Genomic DNA, 24,611 nt, shown 5'->3' on the forward strand with positions numbered 1-24,611 from the left:
CGAAAGGTTTCGGATATTTTTTCGGTTTGTGGTTCGGTTTTGCACCGGGTGACCTGTATGGGCCCGACTTTGGTTATCTGTACTCGCCGGCTCGCCGGACCACTAGAACTAGTTAGACGACGCATATTTGTTACTAATACGTATCATCGAATTCATATTCAAAAAAAGTTTCCAATGCTGCAAAATTTATTACACATAATTTACATAATATTGGTCCTACCAACAATCAAAGTTAAACCTAAAAATAAATGGACACCCTTCTTTGTGAAAAATGAGATTAGTTAATTAAATTGTAAAGAAAATCTTGATCGTTACATTTGGCGGGATCTTAATTCACACTCCAGAAGCAGATTCTCCTCCACGTGTAGCATTAATCACACAGCACCGACCGCTTGTTCCAAGAAACCGTCCTTGGCAACTAACCCTCTACCCTCCTTTCTGTTATGATTTCTTTACCCACCAACCGCAAAATATAAATGTGAACGTGCCTAGTTCTCCGAAAAGAAAAAGAAGAAGCTGAAATCAAATGTGAACATTTTCTTTTCCCTATGATATCGGTCGCTGATAGTTGCGTCGACTTGGATGACAAGCTTCCGTCATAATCGAACGTGTTCAACACCTCCAAACCCCTTTTTATTATATAGTCAAATCCCTTTCGTATAATTTGCAATCATGCCTACCCTGGCTCATCAATTTGCAAAAAGACTTGTTCCTGTTTATTTGCTATCACATTTCAATTATTTTGAAATCCAATGTTCTTGGAGGGGAAACCTGCCAAATTTCTATCCGTTGGTGGTAGTTAAGGCTAAGGAGTACATCTTTATCCCGACACTATTTTAGAGACAAGAAGCTGAAATGTTCAACGGGAGAAGGTATTCTGCATAAAAGCTAGCTACCAATCCCCCACCTTCTTTCTCGAAAGCTGTCATCATTGCCAGAAGCTCGAGAGATAGGATAATCCAGGAGAAAACATCACCGCGAAAGATTCAGCATTTGATTATCCCCGCCCCGGTGCTTGACATGGAACTCCCAAATCCCAATTGGTGAGAGCGATTAGGCCTCCCAAAAAAGGGTCAAAGAGGAGGAGGGGAAAAGGAGGAGCCATTTTTAGCCGTTGCGAGGAAGCTGGTCGTCGGTGTTGCTGCTCCCAATCTGATATCGTCGGTGTTTGCTCCGCCTCTTGGGTTCTCGGACCGAATATCCACAAGAGCAGCACCGGCCGAATCCGCTCTTCTTGGTTCTTGAGCAAGAGATCGGCTAGCCTAGCCAAGAGAAGATCCGTGCGGATTCTCGAAATCTGCAGGTAATCTCAACCCCCCCACCCGCCCTCCTATTCTCCCTACTTTTCGAAATAAACTTGTGTTCTTTCTTGCACCTAGTTGCGGTTGGTGTTTGATGAAGTGCCATCAACTTGTGGTTTGCTGCGATGGTTGCAGGGGTCTCAACAACGAGAAAGGAAACCAAGAAAGCAACACGAAAAAAAAGGGTTCATTTCGGAGTGGATTGATATAAAGATATACTATATACATACATATATTAGCACATAGATTTGGGGACAAGACTATGTTTGGGATCCAAACCAGGGATGTGGCAGATGATTTCAACCCGAGGAGGAGGAAGACATTGTGGAACACGCCACCTGCATCCATGCCCGCCGCCCACACCATCAGGTACACCACACCCAGGAAGAGCCATGCCAATACCCACCACTTGTCGGTGAAGTTTGAGGATCTCTATGGCTTCATGGTGAAGGGCAATGTGGACGATGTCAATGTGCTGAACGAGGTGAGGGAGAGGATAAGGCAGCAAGGGAGGGTGTGGTGGGCGCTGGAGGCAAGCAAGGGCGCAAACTGGTACCTCCAGCCGAGGATCTCCTCCAATGGCGGTGAGGGTGTGATTAGCGTCACGTCGCTCAAGCTATCAGTGCTCACCAATACAATTACCTTGAGGAGGCTCATCAGGAAGGGGGTGCCACCTGTGCTGAGGCCAAAGGTATGGTTGTCAGTGTCGGGAGCGGCCAAGAAGCGTTCAACGGTTCCTGAGACGTACTATGATGAGCTGATCAGGGCTACGGAGGGGAAGACCACACCAGCGACACGCCAAATCGACCATGTGAGTTTTGATAAGCTGTTATTGTTTGTTCTTTACATTAATACTTGGTTTGCATATGCTTCATTGGTTCAAGGATTTTCCAGTTAGCATTCCTCATATCAATTGTGTACCTGTGTGCTGGAAGTGCCCATCTTGGAGTTGATATAGTTTCTTGATCTTAATATGTAGCATTATGCTGTTCAATCCAGATGGTTATCATCACTTATCAGCATATATTGACTGTGCATCTTGATGCAGAGACCAGGATTTCAACTCTTGTGTGATTGCATCATCTTGATAAATTGCAAAGAATCAATAAAAGTTCCCATTATCTAAAAAGAATATTGTTCTTATGTACATTAATTCGATGAATCTGTGATGTAAATATGAATACTTTGTCATTATAGGATCTTCCCCGTACCTTCCCTTGCCATCCTTGGTTGAACAGTGAGGAAGGTCAGGCATCTCTTCGACGTGTGCTTGCTGGATATTCATTCCGCGATTCAGAAGTTGGATATTGCCAGGTAACTGTGGTGCCTAGTTCAAGTTTGTCAAATGTAATTAACTCACAGAGCACCTTCTAACGGTGTGTACTGCAGGGTTTAAATTACGTAGCTGCTCTGTTGTTGCTCGTTATGAAGACAGAGGAAGATGCATTTTGGATGCTTGCTGTACTTTTAGAAGATGTCCTTGTCAGAGATTGTTATACTGATAATCTTTCTGGCTGTCATGTTGAGCAGAGAGTGTTCAAAGATCTTCTAGCTAAAAAGTGCCCCAGGTATATTTTTTTCTCTGATGCTATGCTACTCCCTAACACATAAATCACAATAATACATCATCTGTTGGGGCCTCCCCTACAGTTTTCGGTCAAAAGAAAAAACTATAACACATCATGCTGTGGTGTTGAACTATACTGGATTAACCAAATAATACAGGATTGCTGCTCATCTTGAAGCCATGGGATTTGATGTTTCACTTGTTGCCACAGAATGGTTCTTGTGTCTCTTCTCCAAAACATTGCCTTCAGAGGTTAGGCAATAATTTGCTTCAAAGATTAGCACGTTCATCTAAGATTTGTCCAGAATTCACTGTACAATTATTAGCTCATACATGACATTATTGTTGTTGTGAACAGACAACCCTCCGGGTGTGGGATGTTTTATTCAATGAAGGAGCAAAGGTCTTGTTCCATGTTGCTCTGGCAATTTTCAAGGTGTGTACCCAGGAAATATCCTTAGCTGCATGGTATTCCAAAGGTGTTTGGATTCCTTGCTCACATGATTGAAAGAGTGCTTTATGCTTGTTTTACATTACTTTGTTCTCACAAGCTTTGGAATATTTATAGATGAGAGAAGATGATCTACTACGCATCCAACACATTGGTGATGTAATTGATGTTTTGCAAACAACTGCTCATCATCTATATGACCCTGATGAACTGCTCACGGTAAATATCCGTTCCTTTGAACAGACAAATTGGGTGTTGTAGTCAGTGATGAAGTATATGTCTTATGGTAGTAGTACAAAACGCTGTAAAGCACTATTTGCCAAACATTGGATTCTGATGTTATCTATGTTTACCATCTTCCTTCCTAGTTTGCATTTGATAAGATTGGGTCCATGACGGCAAATACAATCACAAAAGAGAGGAAAAAGCAGGAGACAGTGGTCTTGGCTGAGCTCGATCAAAGAATAAGACGGCTGAGTTCACTCAAGATGGATGGATGAAGTGTAAAAATAGATTTTGTGACACTGAAGCCCATGTGGGTTTTTTAGAAGACAAGACGACACGGTGAAGCCATACCTGATCAGACTGTGTGGGGTTTTTTAAAAGACAAGACGACACGGTGAAGCCATACCTGATCAGACTGTGTGCTTGGACGAGTAAAAAATCGCTCGTGGTCCACTGAAAAATGGAAATGTGAGATGTGAAAACTGCAATGTGTATTTGTTTTTGGGACATCATATTGTGTGTTCATCTGTATCTCCATGTGTGTTGGTCAGATGCAGTGGGAGCTTGTGTACCTGTCAATGCTTCTCGGGACTGTTTGTAAACTGTTGCATTCATGAATGGACCTCGAAAAAAAAATCTTGTTTTGTTCTACATTACAGGATTCCGAAACACAGAAATTTTGCTGATGATGCTTTTGGATAATTGCACAGTAACAAGTGCACTGCATTAGATTTCTCAAAGGAAAAATGGAAGAAGTTTGAGCTCATTTTCCTATGAAATTAGAGACGGGAGGAATGCAATTCATCAGAATTTGGCAACTGCTCCAAAGAATCCAAATAAATCAACTTTCAGCTAATTGGGCATCCATCAATATGACTAATGGTTTGCGTCGTTTGCTACTGCTACGTTTCGAGACTGGCAAAGGCAAGTCAAGGGGATCCCATGTCCCCTCTGCTCTTTTAACTTAGTAGCAGATGTATTTACTAGAATGCTTAATAAAGCAGCTGAAAGAAATCTCATCTCTGGATTGCTTACTGATTTCAGACCTGGAGGGGAACTTAGTCGCAATATGCAGTTGACACTATAATCTTTTTGAAACATGATACAAATATGGCTCAAAATCTTAAATTGTTACTCTCTTTATGAGCAGAAATGACGTGACATCTTAATCTCTCGCCTATTCCTATGTCTTGCAATTCCACGGTGCAATAGGCAAATCCACGTAGTACTACCAAGCATAAGCCAATGTTTTGAGTTAGCAACCGGCAAAACTGTGGCGTCTACATCGCCAGAACATCTTAATGAGCTACTAAGACAAAAATACAATAACTGTTGAAAGATCACAAACAGGCCAGCAAATTAAGCGGATAATTTTTGTTTACCTAGGTAGATGAAATAAAAATCTGTTGTAAGACAAGAAATCGCTTGTGACCAAAGCTTGTCCAGTAATTCCTAATCACCAGATACACCTGTTCCACAGAAGCCTGATGTACCAAGGACAAAGCCAGTGGCGAAAACATAATGCAACATACTCTACTCTCACAAATTATTAAAAGACATCTGTTTCAAGGCTAAGAAGGTTTTAACTCTTGGTTTCCTGCAGGGCTCTTGTAGAGTGACTAGGGCCAGGTTAACAAGAACCAGAACAGTAGCAATCTACTAGAAGAGACTATATCTATACGAGTTCTGATGTCCGCGCTGGAAGCTCACATCACTTAGGCCACCATGGCCTCTTGTTGTATAATGATTCGTTTGGTCAAGCTGCGGAACATACTTGTCCGTAACTGAACCTGCAGCGAAAGCCAAATCACCCAATTTAAATCCGTTCCTTGGTGGGGAATCTGATCTCAGTCTTGGTGCGGAATCTGATCTCAGTCTTGGTGGGTAATCTGATCCGAGTCCATAATCACTGAAACCCCCACCACTCAATGCTGCATTTTCGCCCCAGCCAGTGTCAGTTCGCGCTCCATACGCAGAATGCCTATCAACTCGAGCAATGTCCATCAAATGGTAGTCACCGTAATCAAGATCGACGTTGCGTGGATGATGGACAGGAACACTTGTCCGGTCCATTGCATAATCTGATCCTAGTGCGTACAAACTGGAGTCATCCATTCGACTAGTAGCACCTTCAGGTCTTCTCAGGTACCAAGGGGAACCATGCCTTTCATATTCTTCCGCTCTTCTCGTACGTCTTTCGCTGGTACCATATTCTGCTCTTCCCCGAGATGAAGGGGGACTGGGCATAGTACCAAAATCATCACGAGAAAATGCTGGTTGCTGGGGGCTCAACCTCCTTCTACCAACATCACCATCACTGGAATAATCATCGCGTCGTCCTTGCTCATATCTGTGTTGGTTATTGCTTCTTAGATAGTCCATCCTTCGCCGTTGCGGAGAAGAGGCCCTTGATCTCTTTTGAGGACTTCTCCTCCCCGAGAGTGAGTTATGTTTACTTGCTCTCCTGTTATCCCTCCACTCTCCTCTACTTGATCCCCTTCCCTCTCTGCCAATGTATTCAGAAGACTTTGAAGCTCTCTGGTCATCAGTACGCTGAGGAAGACTTTTTGACCGAGGATTTTCGATGTCACGGATTCTTTGAGGGCTTTGAACTTTGTCACGAACATCTCCATTTTTCTTGTGAAACTTCTTTCTGTTGGTATCCAAGTCCAACATGTTACCATCAGATGCCTGTTCCTCCTGTCCCCGTCTTGCTCTTGACTTGTCAACTGAAGTATCTATTTCTGTTGCTTTCGAATTATCATTGCAATGAGGACTCTTCGGATCCTGCTGGCAGGCATCGCTTCCATAAACTTGTTTCTCACCATCCCATCCAGAGTCTTGGGAACTATTTATTCTGTTTGAAGTAGGCGTCTTCACATATGCAATCTGCAATTTCTTTTCTGGAGTGGGGTCATCAATATGACCTGATGTCAACCCCCCGATAGTTAAACCAGATGTATTACTTTTGACCCCAGGAGTCTTCCCCTTCTCTAGTGTCAAGTCATGTCCATATGCATTTTCTCCCCTATGCATCTTTCTTTCTTTTCCAGATTTGGCGTTATTTTCATCCCCTTTTGCCTGTTCGTCCACAGTAAGTTTGTCTAGCTCATCACAGTGCCCTCGGTTTAAATGGACAGTGTCATTCTTGATGACAACTCCTTGGATTTGGCCGGCTTTTTCTTGACTAATCTTATTTGACAGCTTTTCAGTTCCTGTTAAACCTTGATCGGTGTTCATTTTCCTTTTGCCAGTCACTTGTGCTTTCTTCTTAGCAAGATCTCTTGTACTTTCTGTAGTTGAAGATAACTTCATATGGTCCATGCAATGTGTTCCAATAGTGCCACTATCTTTTATAGAAGGTAACTTTATATGGTCTCTGCGAGGTGTTCCGATCTTGTCTTCTATTTCATGCTGTCTGCAAGATTTTAACATAAGTTAGATGCTCTGAGAGGCAACTGCAGAGAAACATCAGGAAACAAACAAGGAATTACCGATACCTGCAGTAAATGATAATTCTATCATCCAGGTGCCAAGCACGTATACTTTTTCTGCCATCCTTCTCTTCAAAGTCTTCAAAGGAAATGTTTCTGTGATAAACCATTAAATGCAATGAGAACAAAGCAATAAAATAACTAAATAAACTAAAAGCAACTAATCTGGGTAATGCAGAGCACCTAGGCAAGCATTTCTTGTGATACGATATTGGACAACGCCGGCAGACCGCAAGCCACAATGGTATTTCAGTATGGTCTTCCATCTTTCCGCATTTAGAGCACCAATGTGCAGGACATGTAAATGCCATCCCGGCAGCAATCCTTTTCTCCAACTCACAAGCTCCATCGTTGTCATGAGGCTCAAGTAATTTGGCAATACAACTGGGGTGGTAGAAGTGCCCACAACATGCTTTATAACATTGGAACACCTAGAAAAAATGTGCACTTTAGAAACTTGGAAACACTAGAACCATGAAGACTAGCTACGTGCCACGCCCGTTGCTACGGAAAACTAAAACTAAAACATAGAAAGATGCTGATGAGGATATTGTTCTTTCCACAAACTTCAACTGTTTCCAACCATGACACGACAAGTGTCAGACCCTTCCTAGCGCTTGTCCCTCCCAGTGACCACCGCGCCCTCTCTAGCTTTTTCCCGCTCTGTGGTGTGTCTCCTTCTGGACCCTCGCCCTAGAAGAAAACATCATTTTCTTCTTCCTCTGCGCCCGTCCCTTGGCTCTACCTATCTTCGTTGCAAACCAGATCCTAGTTCCTCCAAACATGTCAAGCTCACTGTTAAGTGTTTGGGGGGTCTAAGGGGCACAGATTGGATATCAGTTATAGCCGTGTGTAATTGGAGGGCGCAGCTTGCCGACCTATTGCTGGGGAAGAGGATGAGAAGGGATGCCGAGGCACAGGAGAAAGGGGTGAGAATCAGGTTTGGGTAAATTTCTGTCTGCTTCATTGATCAACTAGAGGGAACTATAAATAACCCAATTTCAACTTGGAGGCTAAGCCAGACTCTTAACAGAAGTTCGAAACAGACTCCTAACAGATTTGAAAACAGCAGGAGAAACCTTTCCATCTCCAGATCTTATTACCTAAGATTTAAACTAATCTTGAAACAAACTCGGACACCAAGTCCTTAGCTGGTTGGCACCACATGACACTCTCACAAAAGAAATACTCCAGTTCTCATGTCACTCTTTAAATATTGAACTCATGTATTAGGCACTTTATGTAAGATACTAATCACCTGCTGAAGCTGAACACCACAGACAACTGAGACATTCTACCAAACATGTACTCCCTCCGTCCCATATTAAGTGCCGAAATACTACATGTATCTAGACGTATTTTGGTATATAGATACGTCCATATTTATTAGACAATTTGAGTCAATATGGGACAGAGGGAGTATTAGGTAGCATGGAAAATTACACTTACTCAACTCAATATGAGGAAGTACCACCATGTGGGACTTCCAATGATGTCCTCATGCCATTGCCATGTTCGGTATGAGTAGGTAAAAGCATCATGTACATGCACTGTAGAGAAGCACTACCTAGGATGGCTTCAGTGTGTCCCGGGATCATGGTGGTAGGAAGGGGAATCAGATGGCGTGACCAAAGCGAGCGGATATCAAGGTGCAGCGGTTGTGTGTGTGCACGTTGGAGGTGGGGGGGGGGGGAGGGGGGGGGATGACACAATGAGCGAGGCGCAGGGTTCCAGGGATTTGATGGCCCCACAAGTCAGACCACGATTTGTAAAGCAGGGGAGAGGATGAAAATGAACCACCACTGGCTCCAAGTTACAAGAGAGTAAGGATAAAGAAAAGATACGAGAAGGAAGGACAAAGATAGTTATTAAAGGGGGACTTCGAAGCATATCTAAACACAATCCCGGATCACACCCATGAGCATCAATGGCATGTACAGCACCACAAAATGAGCAAGGCACAGAGAAATACCAAAAAACATCAGTTGCTCAGAACTCAAAACATATAAGAGAATAAAGACATCGAGGAACAGGATTTGAATATTTTCATACGAAGGCATAGGATGCAAGTATCATTTAATAAAGAAATATCAATGCAAGCAGGTTTAGTGATTTTCGAGGCATGAAATAAGGGTACTACATAAAATAGGAATAAGCAATGAACATACTCTTTGCAGGAAGGCAAGCATTATCTTTGAATGACAAGTACAAAAAACCCTGTGATCTCAACAAACCACGTGTCCACTTTCTTGTAAGGAAGATGCAATGTGTTACCTTAGCATTCGGCCCATCGGATGGCTCAAGATCTTCACATTTGAAACACTGGTGTTGCTGAAATTCACAGTTCTTGCACAGATAATGACCAATTTCCTGCAATTATGTCAAAATGACAGTCATAAGTTTGAACCAGATAAGTGAAAAAACTGCAGGGTCTGTCAGTCAACTTTTAGAAGCACCTGTAGTTGTGCAGAAGAGAAACCAAGAGTATCGCAATTAGATTCCCTTCCATCCTTCTCTCTGGGATGGAAAGCCCTTTTGCATCGTCCTTCACAGCTACATCAAATTGAAGATAGAATCAAATTATTCAATTAATTAACCTCTTGCCAGAAGTTAATAGATTACTGACACAAAACGGATTCTCCATGGAAGTTCTGGATTTTGGGAAAATCACAAAACCCACCAGCATGCCGGTAACTGGAAGGCTTAATAGTTTATTTCCAGCAAGGTGCCTTTCTTTTTCACCTTTTCATTTTTGTAATTTCAAGCAGCATCAGTTATTCAAACGTTTTGAAATAGTTTCCAAAATAAGGAAAACAGGTTTGTATTACAAATCCCGCTATCCGCCAGGATATTTGGAACCTGATTACCAGCTTGTTGCAAGAAGGTAACCGGCAAGAAACACATCAAACCCACTATAGCACAGGGGTCGTTTAGAAATCATGAGATGAGCAACGCGAAGAATGAGGGGCTGAAAATGAGAGCAAGCAATATATATGTATGATACATCGCCAACAAAAAGTAAACAAATGACCCATCCAGCTATCATGAGTAAAAAAAAATTCAAAGGAAACAGTAAAGCAATTTTAGTTTATATGGATGTTGCAAACAGAAATGACATCTCTCAGACCAGTATAGATAACATTTGCTTCTGAGCCAAATGTTATGTTATCCTATAAATGTGTGGCTCACCACTCCATAAGCACACCCTTAAGGCCCAGTACATCATATGCATAGGCGCATAGCCTATTCATGATCTCTCCTCAGCCTTCTTGAAGTAGCCAAAATAAAAGTAAAAAACTAAAGGTTTTGTAAGTATTCAAGTTTCAGCGGTTTGGCATTACAATCGCTGTCGCATGTCTAATGCAATTGTTACTCGTATCAATTATAAAATCCGAGGGAATTCAGAAGTTCCAAAGGATACATGCTCCAATACCAGTTCACTTAACGCCTGGACCCCACTTTTGCTTAAGAGGTTTTTGATAGCTCGACCGCATACTTGGGAAGACAACTGGAGGAGGAGAAGAAGAAAATAAAGGAACATGTAGGATCCCATGGTGGTAAAACCTGGCCACGTCGCAGCCACGACGACAAAGTCGCTCTCAAAACAAGACTCGTGGGTGAAGTGGTTTGGTATTACAATTTATGGGCCAGGGGTTCGCTGGAACAAATATTCCTTCAAGTGATTAAGAAGATAAATGTGATATTACAACAGAGTAAAATTGACTTGTTCATATATATAGTCAGTTAGAAGGTATTAATGATCTCAAGCTTGACATTCCATAGTTCTAACAGACCACAACACATACCAATCCACCCAAACTCCGCATTAAACCAGAAGTCTTTTGGGTACCTACCTTAGCAATTTCCCTCCATTGTCACACATTGCACATAAGTTATCAGTACCAGTATCATCATCTTTGTCAATATCACCATCATCATCGCTATCATCATCTTTGAAGCTGGAATCATCATTGCTGTTGTCATCACCATCATTATAATCATTGTTGCAGCTAGAATCATCATCACTGTTGTCATCTTTGTCATTGTAATCATCATCGTCATTGTCTAAGTCTTCTTCATCGTCACTGCTGCTTGCAACAAGCCGCTCTGTGGCACCTACACCCTTTAAAATGGGCTAATCCAAATTAAAAGCATAAAAAAGATACAATGACCTTTTAGTTTAGAAGATTTCAAAGAAGGCAGATCTACTCGGTTTTTCAAAACATTTAGATAACGGAAGATTAGAATCTTAATGTACCTTTTTTGTTTTCCTGGGTGTATTCTCCATTATCCTTTGAAGAATCTGATGAAAGAAGTCATGGTAAACCCACCATTAACTATAGAGAAAATTTGAAGAAAATAGAGTTCCATGTGTCATGTGGGCGCACACGTATAGGGCAGAGAAGGACCCAACATCTGGGTCAGCTTAGTTAATTTGAGTAATTAAGAGTCCAGATTGGAGATAGAAAGGTTTCGTCCTGTAGAAGGTTTTCCCTACTGTTTCCAATCTGATTAGGAGTCCTATTCCAATTCTGTAAGAGTCTAGCTTGATCCCCAAGTTTGTAAGGGCTATTTATAGTCCCCTCTAGTCAATCAATAAAGCAAGCAATCAAAAACCCAAACCCTATCTTCCCCTGCGCCCTGGGCGCCCCAATTCCCTGCCACGGGGCGACGAGGTTACAAGCCTCGTCCTCCCGTAGAGCACCCTTACTTCCTGCGATCTTCCTCTAATTCCCAAATTTCCCAAGCACGTGACAATTTGGTGTCAGAGCAGTCGATCTCCGCTGCACCTGAAGCCATGTCGACCAGCCCCAAACAGCCCAATCCACCGAAAACCCTAGAGGAACTCATCGCCAAGGAGCACGAAGATTTTGAGGGCGTCACTCAGAGCCTTGGCGAAGTCGCCGATGGCATCGAACTCCTTCGCAAAGAAGTTACAACGACCCTTGATGCCCTCGAAGAAACTCTGCGGACTACGATGATCTACCTCAACAGCAACGGGCGCAAAATTTGGCCATCACCCGGCTGGAACGTGCCAGCCATGGTGGTCCCTCCCTCGACGCGGAGGATTTGCCGCGGGCAGCCATGCATCATGGCCCCTTCCGCTGCCCGATATCGCCACTTGGGGCAGGAGAAGACCGGCCACCTCGCCTCTACAAGCTTGATTTCCCCACCTACGACGGCACGGGTGAACCTCGACACTGGCTGATGAGATGCAATCGCTTCTTCATCGGACAGCGAACTCCTGCCACTGACAAGACCTGGCTGGCGTCCTACCACCTCACGGATGCCGCTGCCCTCTGGTACGGCCATCTGGAAGAGAAGATGGGGCGGCCTTCTTGGACAGAATTCGTCGACCTCATCTCCCAGCACTTCGGGCCTCCTACACGCGCCAACCCGAAGCGGAGCGCAACATATTCACCAACAACCTTGGCGAGCCTCTCAAAACCCATGTCGAGATGCTTCGCCTGACCACTCTCGAGGCTGCCATGGACAAGGTTGTCTCCTTCGAGCATCTTGCCTCCGTAACTGCAGCAGCAGGCCCCCCAAGCCCGAACAGGCCGCCGCGTCCGCCCAATACCGCCCAGGTTGTCGCTACCGGCGATCCCAGGAGCAGCACCCGTCTTCAAGAAGCTGAGCGCCGCCGAGATGGAGGAACGGCGGGCCAAGGGGCTGTGCTTCAATTGTGATGAGAAATTTGTCCGTGGGCATCACTGCAAGCGCTTATTTTATATCGAGGTCGCCGACGAGGAGGAGGAGGAGAACCTCCAAATCTCACTCCTCGCCATCACCGGCGTCCGCACCAGCGACACCATGCAAGTTTCTTTAATAGGTGCTATTACTATGGCTCGGCAATAAGAAAACTTAGAAAGAGTAAAAATTATAAGAATTACAAATCAAAAAAAATAACTGAAGAATCACAATTTTGATTTAGTAAAACCCATCTACTGCCAACAAATACCTTCTTTTCTCTTTTGTTGTGTAATTGTTTTATTGTAATTAATTGAATCAATTCAATTCTTGTCCTCATATTGAAATGAATCGAGATTGATAAGGAGTTCGTTAATGATGTTTGAGCATGTACTTTTTTTGAGTGTCTATTTATTTTCGATTGGTATCGTTGGGGAGCGTGAGCTCCTCGCCCTCCTCGACTCGGGCAGCACCCACAACTTCATTAGCAAGGAGTTAGCAGCACACGTTGGCACCCCGTTCTCTACTGGTCGTCGCCCCCGGGTGACCGTCGCCAATGGAGACCACGTCACCTGCGGCGGGCTGCTTCGACACACCGCCATTGCCATCAATCAAGAGAGCTTTGTGGTGGACCTTTACGCCATCCCATTGGGCGGCTTCGACGTCGTCTTGGGTACTCGCTGGCTCAAGACTCTTGGACCCATCCTATGGGATTTTGAGCGGCTCTACATGTCCTTCTGGCAGACAGATCACCGCGTCGAGTGGTACGGCCTCTCAGCCACGGGCCACCTCCACCATGTCCAAGTCAGCACGGCTCGTGACCTCCTTGACAACCTCCTCGCCAACTTCTCGGATGTTTTCGCTGAGCCCAAGGGGCTGCCGCCGTCACGCACCCACGACCACCGCATTCGTTTGGTGCCGGGAGCCGCTCCGGTAGCTGTCCGCCCATACTGCTACCCTGCTGCCCAGTAGGACGAGCTTGAGAGGCAATGTGCAGACATGCTGGAACGTGGGCTGATTCGACGCAGCACCTCGGAGTTCTCTTCCCCGGTGCGCCTCGTCCGAAAGAGCGACGGGTCTTGGCGTTTCTGCGTCGACTACCGCGCCCTCAACACCAACACGGTCAAAGACAAGTTTCCCATCCCCGTCGTCGACGAACTACTCGATGAGCTTAAGGGCGCCCACTTCTTCACCAGTTGTCGGAGGGACATCCCAGGCCCCTAAGATTTGCAATTTCTAGTTAAGCCCCTGTATAATCATTGCAATTTAATCATGTAAGCTTCATATTTTTATGCTTTGGCCCCCCTAATAAATTATCCCTTCTATTCTGGCCCTCCCTATATTTTTTTCCTGCCTCTGCCCCTGTTCTTCACCAAGCTGGATCTGCGCTCTGGCTATCACCAAGTACGCATGTGCCCGGAGGACGTACACAAGACCGCGTTCCGCACCCATGAAGGCCTCTTCGAGTTTCTCGTCATGGCCTTTGGCCTCACGAACGCTCCGGCAACCTTCCAGGCCTTACGTTCTTCGTCCCTTTCTACGTCAATTTGTGTTGTGCTGGTCTTTTTGGATGATATTTTGGTGTACAGCTCATCTTGGTCAGACCACATCCGTCACGTCAAGGTTGTCCTGGAGCTCATGCAGCAACACCAACTCTATCTCAAGCGCTCCAAGTGTGCCTTTGGGGAGGAATCAGTGGCGACAATACCCCAACATCATTGGGTTGGCAAACTTTTGGGGTTCAACTTCACGGTGGAGAATAAACCTGGCCGCCTTAACATAGTGGCCGACGCTCTCTCTCGACGCGACTTCCCCGACGCCCGTGCCTGTGCAATCACGGGTCCCGCCTTCGACCTCTTCGACGCTCTTCGCCAAGCAGCCCACACTGACCCTGCTCTCATCACATTGCGTGAGCAGTTGGAGGTTGGCGAGTTAGGGTCCCCTTGGGCCCTCGTGGATGGCCTTGTCACCTTCGAGCGCCTTGCGTACGTGCCCCCATCATCTCCATTGGTGGCGGATGTCCTGCTGGCCGCTCACGACGAGGGCCATGAAGGCATTCAAAAATCACTTCATCGGCTTCGCCGCGACTTCCACCTTCCGCAAGCCCGTGCTGCTCTCCAGGACTACATTCGGGCTTGCATGGTGTGTCAGCGCAACAAGACCGAGCAGCTCCATCCGGCTGGTCTACTTCAGCCTTTGGCCGTGCCGTCTCGTGTTTGGGAAGATATCTCCATGGACTTCATCAAAGGGCTGCCAAAGGTGGGTGGCAAAAGCGCCATCCTCACCGTCGTTGATCGCTTCTCCAAGTATGCACACTTTATTCCGCTGGCGCATCCCTACACTGCGGAGTCGGTGGCTAAGGCCTTCTTCGCCGACATTGTTCGCCTCCATGGCGTTCCAGCCTCCATCGTCTCTGACCTCGATGTGGTTTTCACTTCCGGGTTTTGGAAAGCTCTCGCCTGCATATGAGTTCGGCATTCCACCCGTAGTCGGATGGCCAGTCAGGGGCTGTCAATCGAGTCATTGCCATGTATTTGCACTGCTTCACGGGTGACCGTCCTCGGCAGTGGCTTCATTGGCTCCCTTGGGCAGAGTATTGCTACAACACCTCCTTCCACACTGCCCCGAAGGACACGCCTTTCCGTGCGGTCTATGGACGTGATCCTCCGTCTTTACGGACATATACATCGGGCGAAATCCGCAATCAAGCTGTGGAACGCAACATCGCCGACCGTGACCAGTTTTTGATTGACATCCGTGAGCATCTGGTCCAGGCTGCCCAGCACTACAAGCATTATTATGATGGCAAGCTTTCCTTCGACGTTGGCGAATGGGCTTGGCTGCGCTTACACCACAGACCAGCAGCCTTCCTCGGCGCAGGTGCAAAGGGCAAGTTGGCACCTAAATTTTATGGTCCCTACAAGGTCATTGGCAAGATTGATTCAGTGGCTTATCGCTTGGAGCTGCCACCTCGTGCTCGTATCCATAATGTCTTCCATGTTGGTGTTTTGAAGAAATACCATGGGCCTCCCCCGGATGCGCCGCCTATTCTGCCCGCCATGTATCAAGGACGCGTCACGTGACACCATGTCATTCACGGTAACAAGGTGACGGCTTCACATCGTCTCAGGTTTTCATTGAAAAGGATTGAAGTGAAGGTTGTAACTGTGTTCGACATCACACTGAGATAATAACCCTGTGACTCAGAGCCAAAGGAGGTTTGGGAGTTGCCTACTTGGTTTATTCATAATACACTATGCCCTTATGGGCCAGTTCTTTTCGGCTTCGGCTTCTCCATAAACGGCTTAAGCTTCTCTACCCCCAGAAACTGTGGTGGGAAAAGGACACAATGAAACTGCAGTCCAGTTCTTTTCGGTTTCTACGTCTCAGCTTGTTGTCCATGTATTCTGGTGAAAAGTCTTCACATTGTTTTAATTTTACTAGTTGATATCAATTACTGGTACTAGTATTGTTTTACTGCACATTCATATTAAAAAAAATTCTATTAATCCATCGCTACTCATCCACGGAGAGTTCTGTTCTATACATTCATATGCACAAAATTCTAATAATCTGTCACTACTCATCCATGAAATTTTCTACTCATCCATTGCTACTCATGCAAAAACATGGTCAAGAAGATCAAACACATCCGTTTCAAAAAAGAAAATGAGAAGATCAGCATGTCGTTTCGTTGACAGAATTGGAGCAGCGTGCAACAAGGCAGCAACAACAACGGGGAAGTTCAGGCAGCGGCGGAACAAGGGTTCGGGGCGACGGCGGCGGAGTAAGGGCTTGAGCCGGCGGGGTAGCGGATTCCCGCGGTCGCGCCGCCATCACTGCCTGTAGGGGATGGATTCCGGCGGTGGCGGCGCCATGGCTTCAGCCCACAGGAATGGCCAGAGCGGCGGCTGACTGGCGGAGCCATGGCTGAGTTGAACCAGAAGCGAAGGAGTAGAGCGGCGGCTCATACTGGAGCACGGACGGCGGCTGACTACCGGCTCTGGGACGAATCCGGCTCTGGGACGAATCCGGCGGCGTCCCGAGGCCGAATCTGCGGCGGCTCGGCTTCAGGAGAAGGCGGCGGCCGGGGATGAATCCGTGGCGGCGGAGCAGCGAAACAGCAGGGCGGCGGCAGAGGTCATCCCGGAGAAGCAGGGTGGTGGCCGGAGGAACCCTAATCGTGGCTGGAGAGAAAGAGGAGAGGAGATAGGAGGATTCGCTCGAGGCTGCACGGGAGAGGAAAGAACGAAGCGGTACGCGGTGGCATTCTCATGTAATTAGAGTGCCTTTCTGAGGCAAAGAAAGGTGGGATTTTTCAGAAGCCCAGGAAGCTGCCCTGGACTAGCCTTTTCTCATATGAAGGATTTTTGGGGTTGAGCTGCTGGTAGAAACTGATTGGAATCGAGTTCGTTTCTGCTTCAGCTGTTCTAGACCTAGAAGCTGTTTTAGAAGCCGAAAAGAACTGGCCCTATCTAGGCTACGTAACAAGCCTTACTAAGGAGCAAACAGGCTACTCTCTGATTTAAAGGAAACACATCAGACTAATCTGTAGGAATAAAGACATATCACAAGGCTGTATTGCACCTACATGGCCTCCTGCCGCGTGGGTCTTGGTCTGCCTCATAAGGTCCATTATGCAAGTAAGCACTTTAACACCAAGCTGATAGCCAAATATAAAAGGATAGCCTTGTGCATTCAAACTCTACATCTAAAGTTACTAGGTTAAATAAAACAACTGCATCCTAAACAAGTACAACCTTCAAGATGTAAGAGCATCTCCAACGGCATATCCAAATTTTTGGCACCCAAAAACCATTATGGGTAGGGGAGAGATAAAATACGGGTACTCAAAATGGCTCCAACTTTTCTAGCATAGCCAAAACTGAGTACCGAAAACTGAACACCCACAATTTGTATCTTCTACCTCTAGCTACACAATTGCATATGTAAATCCGAATAAATGTTAAGACTTCATGATAGGAGATAAATAAAATTCCAAACATCATTCCACACATAATAGCAACTGGCAAGTTCAAACTGAAGTCACGAGAAGAAACAAAAGGGCATCAAAACACAACAAATAGTTCATATGAAGCTCTCAAATGGCACAATTGTCACCCATGCCACCCACGCCTCCCATGAACCTACCCACTGTCCTCGAGGCCAAGATTTGATCACGTAAGAGTTCATGATATGCTTTTCCCTTCGCATCTAGAGCATTTGTGTCCATGAACATGATCTTTTGTTCTGTTCCAACGTTTTGATCATATCCTCAGCCGCGGCCCTCCTCTCCTCAACCTCGGCCCTCCTCTCCTCGGCCGCCACCTTGATGTTTTCCTTGCGGTGATCATGGATACGTTCCCAATAGGTGTTGCTTTGTTGCTCAACACCGGAGGGGTCCGTGGGACGCGGCCGGCGACGGTGCAAGCCCTAGCCACCGCTGCGCCTTCGGCTTGGGGGCGGCGCCTGATGCGGTCATGGCTGGGCTGGATGGGGCAGGGGAACGCTGGCGGGGGCACCCAGGGGAGGTGGCGGAGGGGTCAGGTGCGGTGGTTAGGTCGCCGGTGGCCTCCTTCTCGCCGGTTGGGGCGAGGTTTCCGGGCGGCGGACAGCGCGGCAAAGCTCGGAACCTTCCTGCTTGAGGCAGTTATTCTACCGCGCGTGGTTTGGGTCGTTTGGTTATTGTGGCTCCAGATACCCATATTTGGGTGCTGGGAGCTAAAATATGGGTAGCTACCCAAATTTTTTGGGTATCACCAAATATGGGTATGCTGCTGGAGCCGGCTTTTGGGCCAAAATACCCATATTGCCGGTTTTTGGGTATTTTGCCCAGATGTGGGTATGCTGTTGGAGATGCTCTAAGTGAACCAAACATGTCCCAAACATTCCAAGTTTCCAACACAAAAATTGCACACAACAACAACAAAATTACAGCTGTAAAAGGAATAAGTAGCTAATTATGCTCATTGCACAAGCCACTTAAAAAGCATGCCATAGCAACAGACGTCAATGCACAGACTATCTCTCTTATATTTGGACGATGTGACAATTGGACAAAATCAAAGCAAAACTTGCATAATATCAATGGAAACAAGCATTCTTATCCATGGAGAAGTATAAATGGGACTCTACCGAACCAAATCTAATTATCCCTAGCTTTGACTCCTAATCAAACAGATCTCATATCTATAGTACTCCAACAAGATAAGTAGATAACCCCTAGCTCTATATTTACTTGATTCTTAATATAATCCTAGCCTAAACAACCATTTGGCTCATCCGCGGTCACTGTGGGCGCGGTCATTTGTGGGAGTTACCGCCAGGCTGGTAGTAACATGAACAAAAGAATGAGCAATGACTACAATACTAGGCATTAACAATCTTTGTTGCTGACCCCTGCCCTCATACCCCAAATGCAAACCCTCTCCATATATTGCTAGTGAGGAATAGTGCGTGCCCCGCACATGCCACTACCTGACTATGTGTGTTGCCCATCTCACCACCTTAGCGTAGAGGTATGCTTGTTTAAGGACTTTGACATAACAAAAATTTGGCTAGCGTAAACCAGGATTCAGTATTTACACAGCTTGACATAGTGGTACAGCCCTATATATTCTACAGAAAGATTCAGCATGTATACCTTTGACTTCATCAAAGTTGGATCCCTCTCTGCGAAGAACTTGATTATGGAATGTTGCTTCTTTAAATCACGCTCGGAAGGTTTAATATCAAATTTACTGCATTGAAATAACAAAATCATAAACCATGTGAGTTTTCATAATCAGCTGAGACTAATAAATGATAAAGAAAAGGCATGTAGATGGAATACTTGAAAACTTCACAGAGGTGATTCAAAAGGCTTCTATTTTCTTTTCTAGGCCACTTCTTTACAAAGTGGAGCATCTGCACTGAGATCAATACTGATCGAACAGTCTTCTCATAGCATTTCCGTGGTTTCAACAGCTCTATCCAATAGCCCTCGCTTGAAAGCACTGTGATCTTTGGCTGCTCATAATCAAATCCTACTCTCCAAGCCACCACCTTCGCGTGCACTGTATGGAGGCCATTGTCCGCAAATCCATGCAAATCCACCTTTGTGGAATCAAGACATGCTACTTCATCAATCTCATCAAACTTTAGAGGCAAGACACTCAAAGAGACAGGCTCCTGCATGCCATTCTCAAAGTGATACTTATCAACAGCAGTAAAGTGTGGATCCGCATCATCATCATCGTCAAACATCCTGGTTGCTGGATTCTATCTGAGATTAAAAAAATCTTACTTCAGTGGAGAGTCGGAGACCAACAGTTCATCAATTTCAAGTTATGAATCCGCCTAATAGTTCAACATGGACTAGAACACTAACACCTAGCAAAGAATAAATAAATAAAAAGCCCTATGAAAATTACGGTATGTTTTGGTTCATGACAGTTCATGATATGTCAAAGGTAACCCTGGCAAGACTTGAGATTAACATATGAGCGTAAATATATGGAACAAATCTTGATAGTGACGATGAACCAAAAGGATATTTTAAATACACAAATCTGGAACTGCAAATGAACCTTAAAAAATCCTCTGCAGTTACATTAATACACATTTAAAAGAAACATGATAAACATATCAGGATTGTCATTAATATCTCTTCTCAACGTTAGCTCTTCGACTTCAGACACTGATAGGGACAAAATGTCAATGTTAGATAGGGCCAACCTGATCATTGATGGCCAAGCATCTTAGGCTACCTAACCATGCATGGATCATCTTATACTAACCCACATTAATCACAAATCAAAACTGTGGATGTGCTCCAATGGATGAAGAGGATATATCTCAGAATTCACAGCCCTGTGCAAATATTGTTAAATCAACTGCACTTTTCTTGCATTCCTGATGTTCAAGCAGAGAGTCCAGAACTCCCGATTTTGGAGCAACCTCTGCCCCCAAATTAACTAAACAAAGAGCTTATGTACATATTATTGATGCAGCAGATTTTGGTGACCTTTTATTTTCATTAGCTAGATATTGCTTTTAGCTTTTTGCTTCTGACCTAAACTTTTCCTGTCATATAAATTCAGTGAACATGTCTAACAGCTCGTTTGGCAACCAAGAATTCATTTCATTTGAACAAAATGAAATGAAATCCAATTTTTGATAGGATTTCATTTGGTACAATTTGAATTCCGGGTTGAAAAATCATGTTTGTCTACCACATGGAATTGAACAATGAGAGACAATTTCTAGAGAAATGATGGCTTTTAGAGAGGAATTAAGACTAGTTATAGTGTGATTCCATGGAATTTGAGATTGAATTCTTGTGGCTAATTCCGTGCCAACCAAACAAGTTGTTTTTTGGAATTCAAAATGAATTCTCCAATTCTATGCCCAAATGATGGGTGCAGACGAGCTGTAAATGAAATTGCAGAGTCCTCTCCTCTTATGCTAATCCAAGAAAGTCTATAGCAGTAACACTGTTCTTAGCTAACTAATGCGGTACCCGTTCTTCTAATTGGAATGCTACAGTTCTTCTTAGGTCCAGAGGTGATCGTGCCCTAGGATACAGCATGAAGGTGCTTCGACAGGACGATTTAACAAAATTCCGCTTGCAACAGAGAAAAATAGGTACGACCTTAGAAAATAAAGGAAAAACCCTAAACCCGCAATAAAAAGGGGATATTCCTGGGACAAAGCCGGTCAGGAATCGAAGAAATCTCACGAAGAATAAGTTTCGCCTAAATTCGTAGAGGCAGCACCGAGAACCCTAAATTTGCATCACATTGCATAAAAAGAACCCCAAAAGAAACCGCCAAGAACAACGCGCAAGAAAGCGGATTATGTTTGGGTATCGAAAGGTCAATGCGCCGGCATGGTGCGAGGAATCGAGGCCAAGGATTGTAACCCGGGGCAAGAACCGTACCTGGAGCGAGCAGAGGCGATTCCCCTTCCCGAGCGAGGAACCTCGAGCCTTTGACAGGGGTTAACGAGTCGCGCTGACACCGCGGCTAACCGGCTACCACGGCACGTGTACTGACCCGAACCTTTTTGCGCTTTCGCCCTCCGCTCCGTGCTTTTTGCGGAAAGCCTCCTCCCTGCGACGCGTGGCTATCGCTCGTGCCCTCTGGCTCGTGCCCTCTGGCGGACTTGATTGGCACCGGTGTTTTTGATGTTTTTAGTGTATTATTATTCACTTCAAGATATCCCAAATCATGGGCGGAGCTCCCGGTAGGACGCCCGCCCTACCTTAAATCGGAGCAATAAATTAGGTACAGGAGATTAAATCTGGCTGTTATGGCGCCCTACCTTAAATCGGAGCAATAAATTAGGTACAGGAGATTAAATCTGGCTGTTATGTGAATCAAGAAAAATAAAGAGATTTTTTTTAGAGGAGAAAATAAAGAGATAGTAACGTGATTTTGGGGACATTGGGACATCATTTTCCTCTTGGCCCTGGTCTGGGACTCGCTGCCCCTTCGTGGACCTGTGAATCCTTCCGCGCTCGGGTGACTGGATCGATAGACTCGACTGGATTGATAGATTTCGGCATTTGGGTCACAAAATGGGGTAAATCAAGAAAAAGGTAGAAGACACCAGGTCACCTTAATTTTGGGTAACAAAATGAGGTAAATTTAGAAATTAGTTTCTAAATTTCTAGGTTCTACTTCTTCTAAAATATGTTTCTGTTTTTTAAGCGATAATGTTTAGAATCACATTATAAATAATTAATTTGTGTATTTTTTGAAAAAAAAATTGCATCAATTTGTTTCTATGCTTTAGAGTTCTCCCGACCTCGAATTCTTTTCGTCCTCCGCCCATGTCCCAAATGATTGTTTGGTAGGAGAAAAATTAGAGGAAATTATTCGTAGTTTTTCTCCACAAAACAGTTTTTAACCAAATTAAACACTTGTCGTACTAGTGTCTTGGGTTTTTCAGAGTTTTGACTGAACAACCAAACCACTCAAATATCAAAACACTAGTGGCTAAAAAATACACTAGTACGAAACACAGCCTCACGGACCCGAAGTGTGTCGCATGTTACCGTGTATGAGGTGCTCCTAGCCATGAGATGTACCGTTGAGACGTGTGTCAATTAATCAGCATGAACTCTTTAGTCACATCCTAGTCACACTAGTGAGCTTGTGCGTTGCAGGCTTCGCAGCACTTTATTTTGAATTTAATTTCTCCACAAGACAGGTGCAGTTATCACCTAAAGGCAAAATTTATAGGACTTCAGTTCTTGACAAAATCAAAGATAAATATATTCAGTAACTGCAAACAAATCGAGGACAAGTCCAATAAATTATCCATAAAATTGAGGACTACTAAATCATCTATGATATACACATAATCAATGCAATCAAAATTCGGAGAAACATAAGGTAAAATCTTAGAAACAGATGACGATTGGAAACAAAATTAAACCTGCTTTTTCTTCGGAGGCTTCACAAACTATCTTACTCCAGAGCATACGCAACTCCAAGAGCAATCTTCATCCGAGTTTTGGGTGTTGCAAATGAAAGAATGTTTCACGTGCTAATCATGTGTATTTATTTTCACAATAGAACATGTTTCAAATTTAAAATAGGATGGGAGATCACATGGTAGTGCTCCACCATGATCTCGCAGTACACAGCCCCCCAGAAGCAAATGATGGGCAGCAGTTGTCCATGATTATGTCCTACGTAGCTGGCCGCGTCCGCGGCGATTCGTGCAGGCGCAAAGGCAATGACGTCTCGTTAAAACGGTGGCGCCTTGACCTGTCTGGGCACCTCGCGTGTCCCAGCTGCGGGGCTTGAGTTAGGGTGGCGGGAGAGGAGTTGGCAGCAGGTGCCGGGCGCAAGGGCGATGGCGGGCTAGCGAGTCAGCGAGAGGGTGGCGGCGCGCTGATGAGTTGAGGGCGGAGGCACGCGAAGGGGTGGTCAGATCGAGGAAGATGTGTTCCTGTGCGGATCGGGAGTCGGGTGGCAGAGCGTCGGACGTGAATTAAACGCTAAACGTACAAGAAAAAAAAATAGGAGACTAAAAGTTAGTTGTTAGAACTGATTCAGTGGGCCTAATTGTTTGGTAATTGTGAGGTGGGAATGGTTTGTATATTTTTGTGGGGTAGACTTAAAAAAGAAAATGTTGGTGCTTTTATAAACGGTAGAGAAGAGATGATGTATTATTCAGACGCGTCTCAGTTAATCAGCATATTTCTTCTCTTCTACTGCAACGTAGGTAGCTTGTTCATGGGACGTTAAACTTCTTCACCCCAAGCTGACAAGGACACCTGAGGATAAGGGGACACATGGATGTCCATCTAGGATGCTCTGTGCACCGTCGCCATGTAGGTCTCTGTCGGGTCAACGTTCGTAAGGGTCCAGGGCATGCGTGACCATCGTATCCTTGAGTGGCACCATAAGCATCTTCAATGGTTGAACTAAGCCGGTACTATGTATAGACACGTCAGCAGATAAATGATCTGGCAGCTAAAGTTGAAGAAAAAGGTTAGAAACGGTTGCTGGCAGAAGAAACGACCTCAGCTCGAATACCAACACCTTCGTAGCTATTGAAATTGTTGTTGGACGCATGCTGTCCTTTAGCAAGGGCCCCACCGGAATCATGGGATCAATTTGTGCAGTTCTACTATACGAACCCCTCTATTCTTTAGACACGCGAGGTAGGCCACAGCATTTGAAGTCCACGGAGGATCTCCACTAACAACCACAAGCACAGCAATAAATTAGTCTGAATAGGTTTCAGTACCATGCCTAAGAAACGATCTATTGGAACGGTCGGTACTTTGGATGAAATCGTGCATTCACTCTCTTCTTCGTAACGGGTTATGTACCGGCTTACTGAGGATGCCCTAATGGTGGGATAACTGAGCCATGTTTCTAGGA

The 24,611-nt window shown here is 45.1% G+C and overlaps 2 protein-coding genes across 3 annotated transcripts; one reads left to right on the plus strand and one right to left on the minus strand.

Annotated features, from left to right (window-relative positions):
* The first annotated feature begins 816 nt into the window (after positions 1-816).
* On the plus strand, positions 817-4,195 carry LOC100836667 (growth hormone-regulated TBC protein 1). The gene is made up of 8 exons (XM_003573755.4): positions 817-1,303; positions 1,437-2,112; positions 2,499-2,615; positions 2,691-2,869; positions 3,027-3,120; positions 3,227-3,304; positions 3,437-3,538; positions 3,688-4,195. Exons 2-8 carry the CDS (start codon positions 1,564-1,566, stop codon positions 3,817-3,819), a joined length of 1,251 nt encoding a protein of 416 aa, XP_003573803.1. The 5' UTR covers positions 817-1,303; positions 1,437-1,563; the 3' UTR covers positions 3,820-4,195.
* A 698-nt stretch (positions 4,196-4,893) lies between these two features.
* On the minus strand, positions 4,894-21,768 carry LOC100832660. 2 transcript variants are annotated; one of them, XM_010236340.3, is made up of 10 exons: positions 21,650-21,768; positions 19,562-19,993; positions 19,373-19,469; positions 11,297-11,341; positions 10,893-11,161; positions 9,495-9,591; positions 9,313-9,408; positions 7,222-7,469; positions 7,045-7,134; positions 4,894-6,962 (listed from the first exon to the last, which is right to left on the minus strand). In XM_010236340.3, exons 2-10 carry the CDS (start codon positions 19,972-19,974, stop codon positions 5,204-5,206), a joined length of 3,114 nt encoding a protein of 1,037 aa, XP_010234642.1. In that variant the 5' UTR covers positions 19,975-19,993; positions 21,650-21,768; the 3' UTR covers positions 4,894-5,203. The 2 variants fall into 2 exon arrangements, with proteins under 2 accessions (XP_010234642.1, XP_010234641.1); XM_010236339.3 differs by having other exon boundaries at positions 10,893-11,173.
* Between the last annotated feature and the right edge of the window lie 2,843 nt (positions 21,769-24,611).

The sequence above is a fragment of the Brachypodium distachyon genome, chromosome 3 (assembly GCF_000005505.3).
Source record: "Brachypodium distachyon strain Bd21 chromosome 3, Brachypodium_distachyon_v3.0, whole genome shotgun sequence".
In the NCBI taxonomy this organism is placed as follows: domain Eukaryota; kingdom Viridiplantae; phylum Streptophyta; class Magnoliopsida; order Poales; family Poaceae; genus Brachypodium; species Brachypodium distachyon.

What these genes read in the sequence shown, in the direction of transcription:
- LOC100836667 (XM_003573755.4), top strand. Translation starts at nt 1,564, where the DNA reads ATGTTTGGGATCCAAACCAGGGATGTGGCAGATGATTTCAACCCGAGG. An exon ending in CTAGCTAAAAAGTGCCCCAG is followed by an intron (nt 2,870 to 3,026) that starts GTATATTTTTTT and finishes CAAATAATACAG; the next exon opens with GATTGCTGCTCATCTTGAAG. An exon ending in TTGCTCTGGCAATTTTCAAG is followed by an intron (nt 3,305 to 3,436) that starts GTGTGTACCCAG and finishes GAATATTTATAG; the next exon opens with ATGAGAGAAGATGATCTACT.
- LOC100832660 (XM_010236339.3), bottom strand. Translation starts at nt 19,974, where the DNA reads ATGTTTGACGATGATGATGATGCGGATCCACACTTTACTGCTGTTGAT. An exon ending in CACCTCTGTGAAGTTTTCAA is followed by an intron (nt 19,470 to 19,561) that starts GTATTCCATCTA and finishes ATTTCAATGCAG; the next exon opens with TAAATTTGATATTAAACCTT. An exon ending in CCGATGGGCCGAATGCTAAG is followed by an intron (nt 7,470 to 9,312) that starts GTAACACATTGC and finishes CATTTTTTCTAG; the next exon opens with GTGTTCCAATGTTATAAAGC.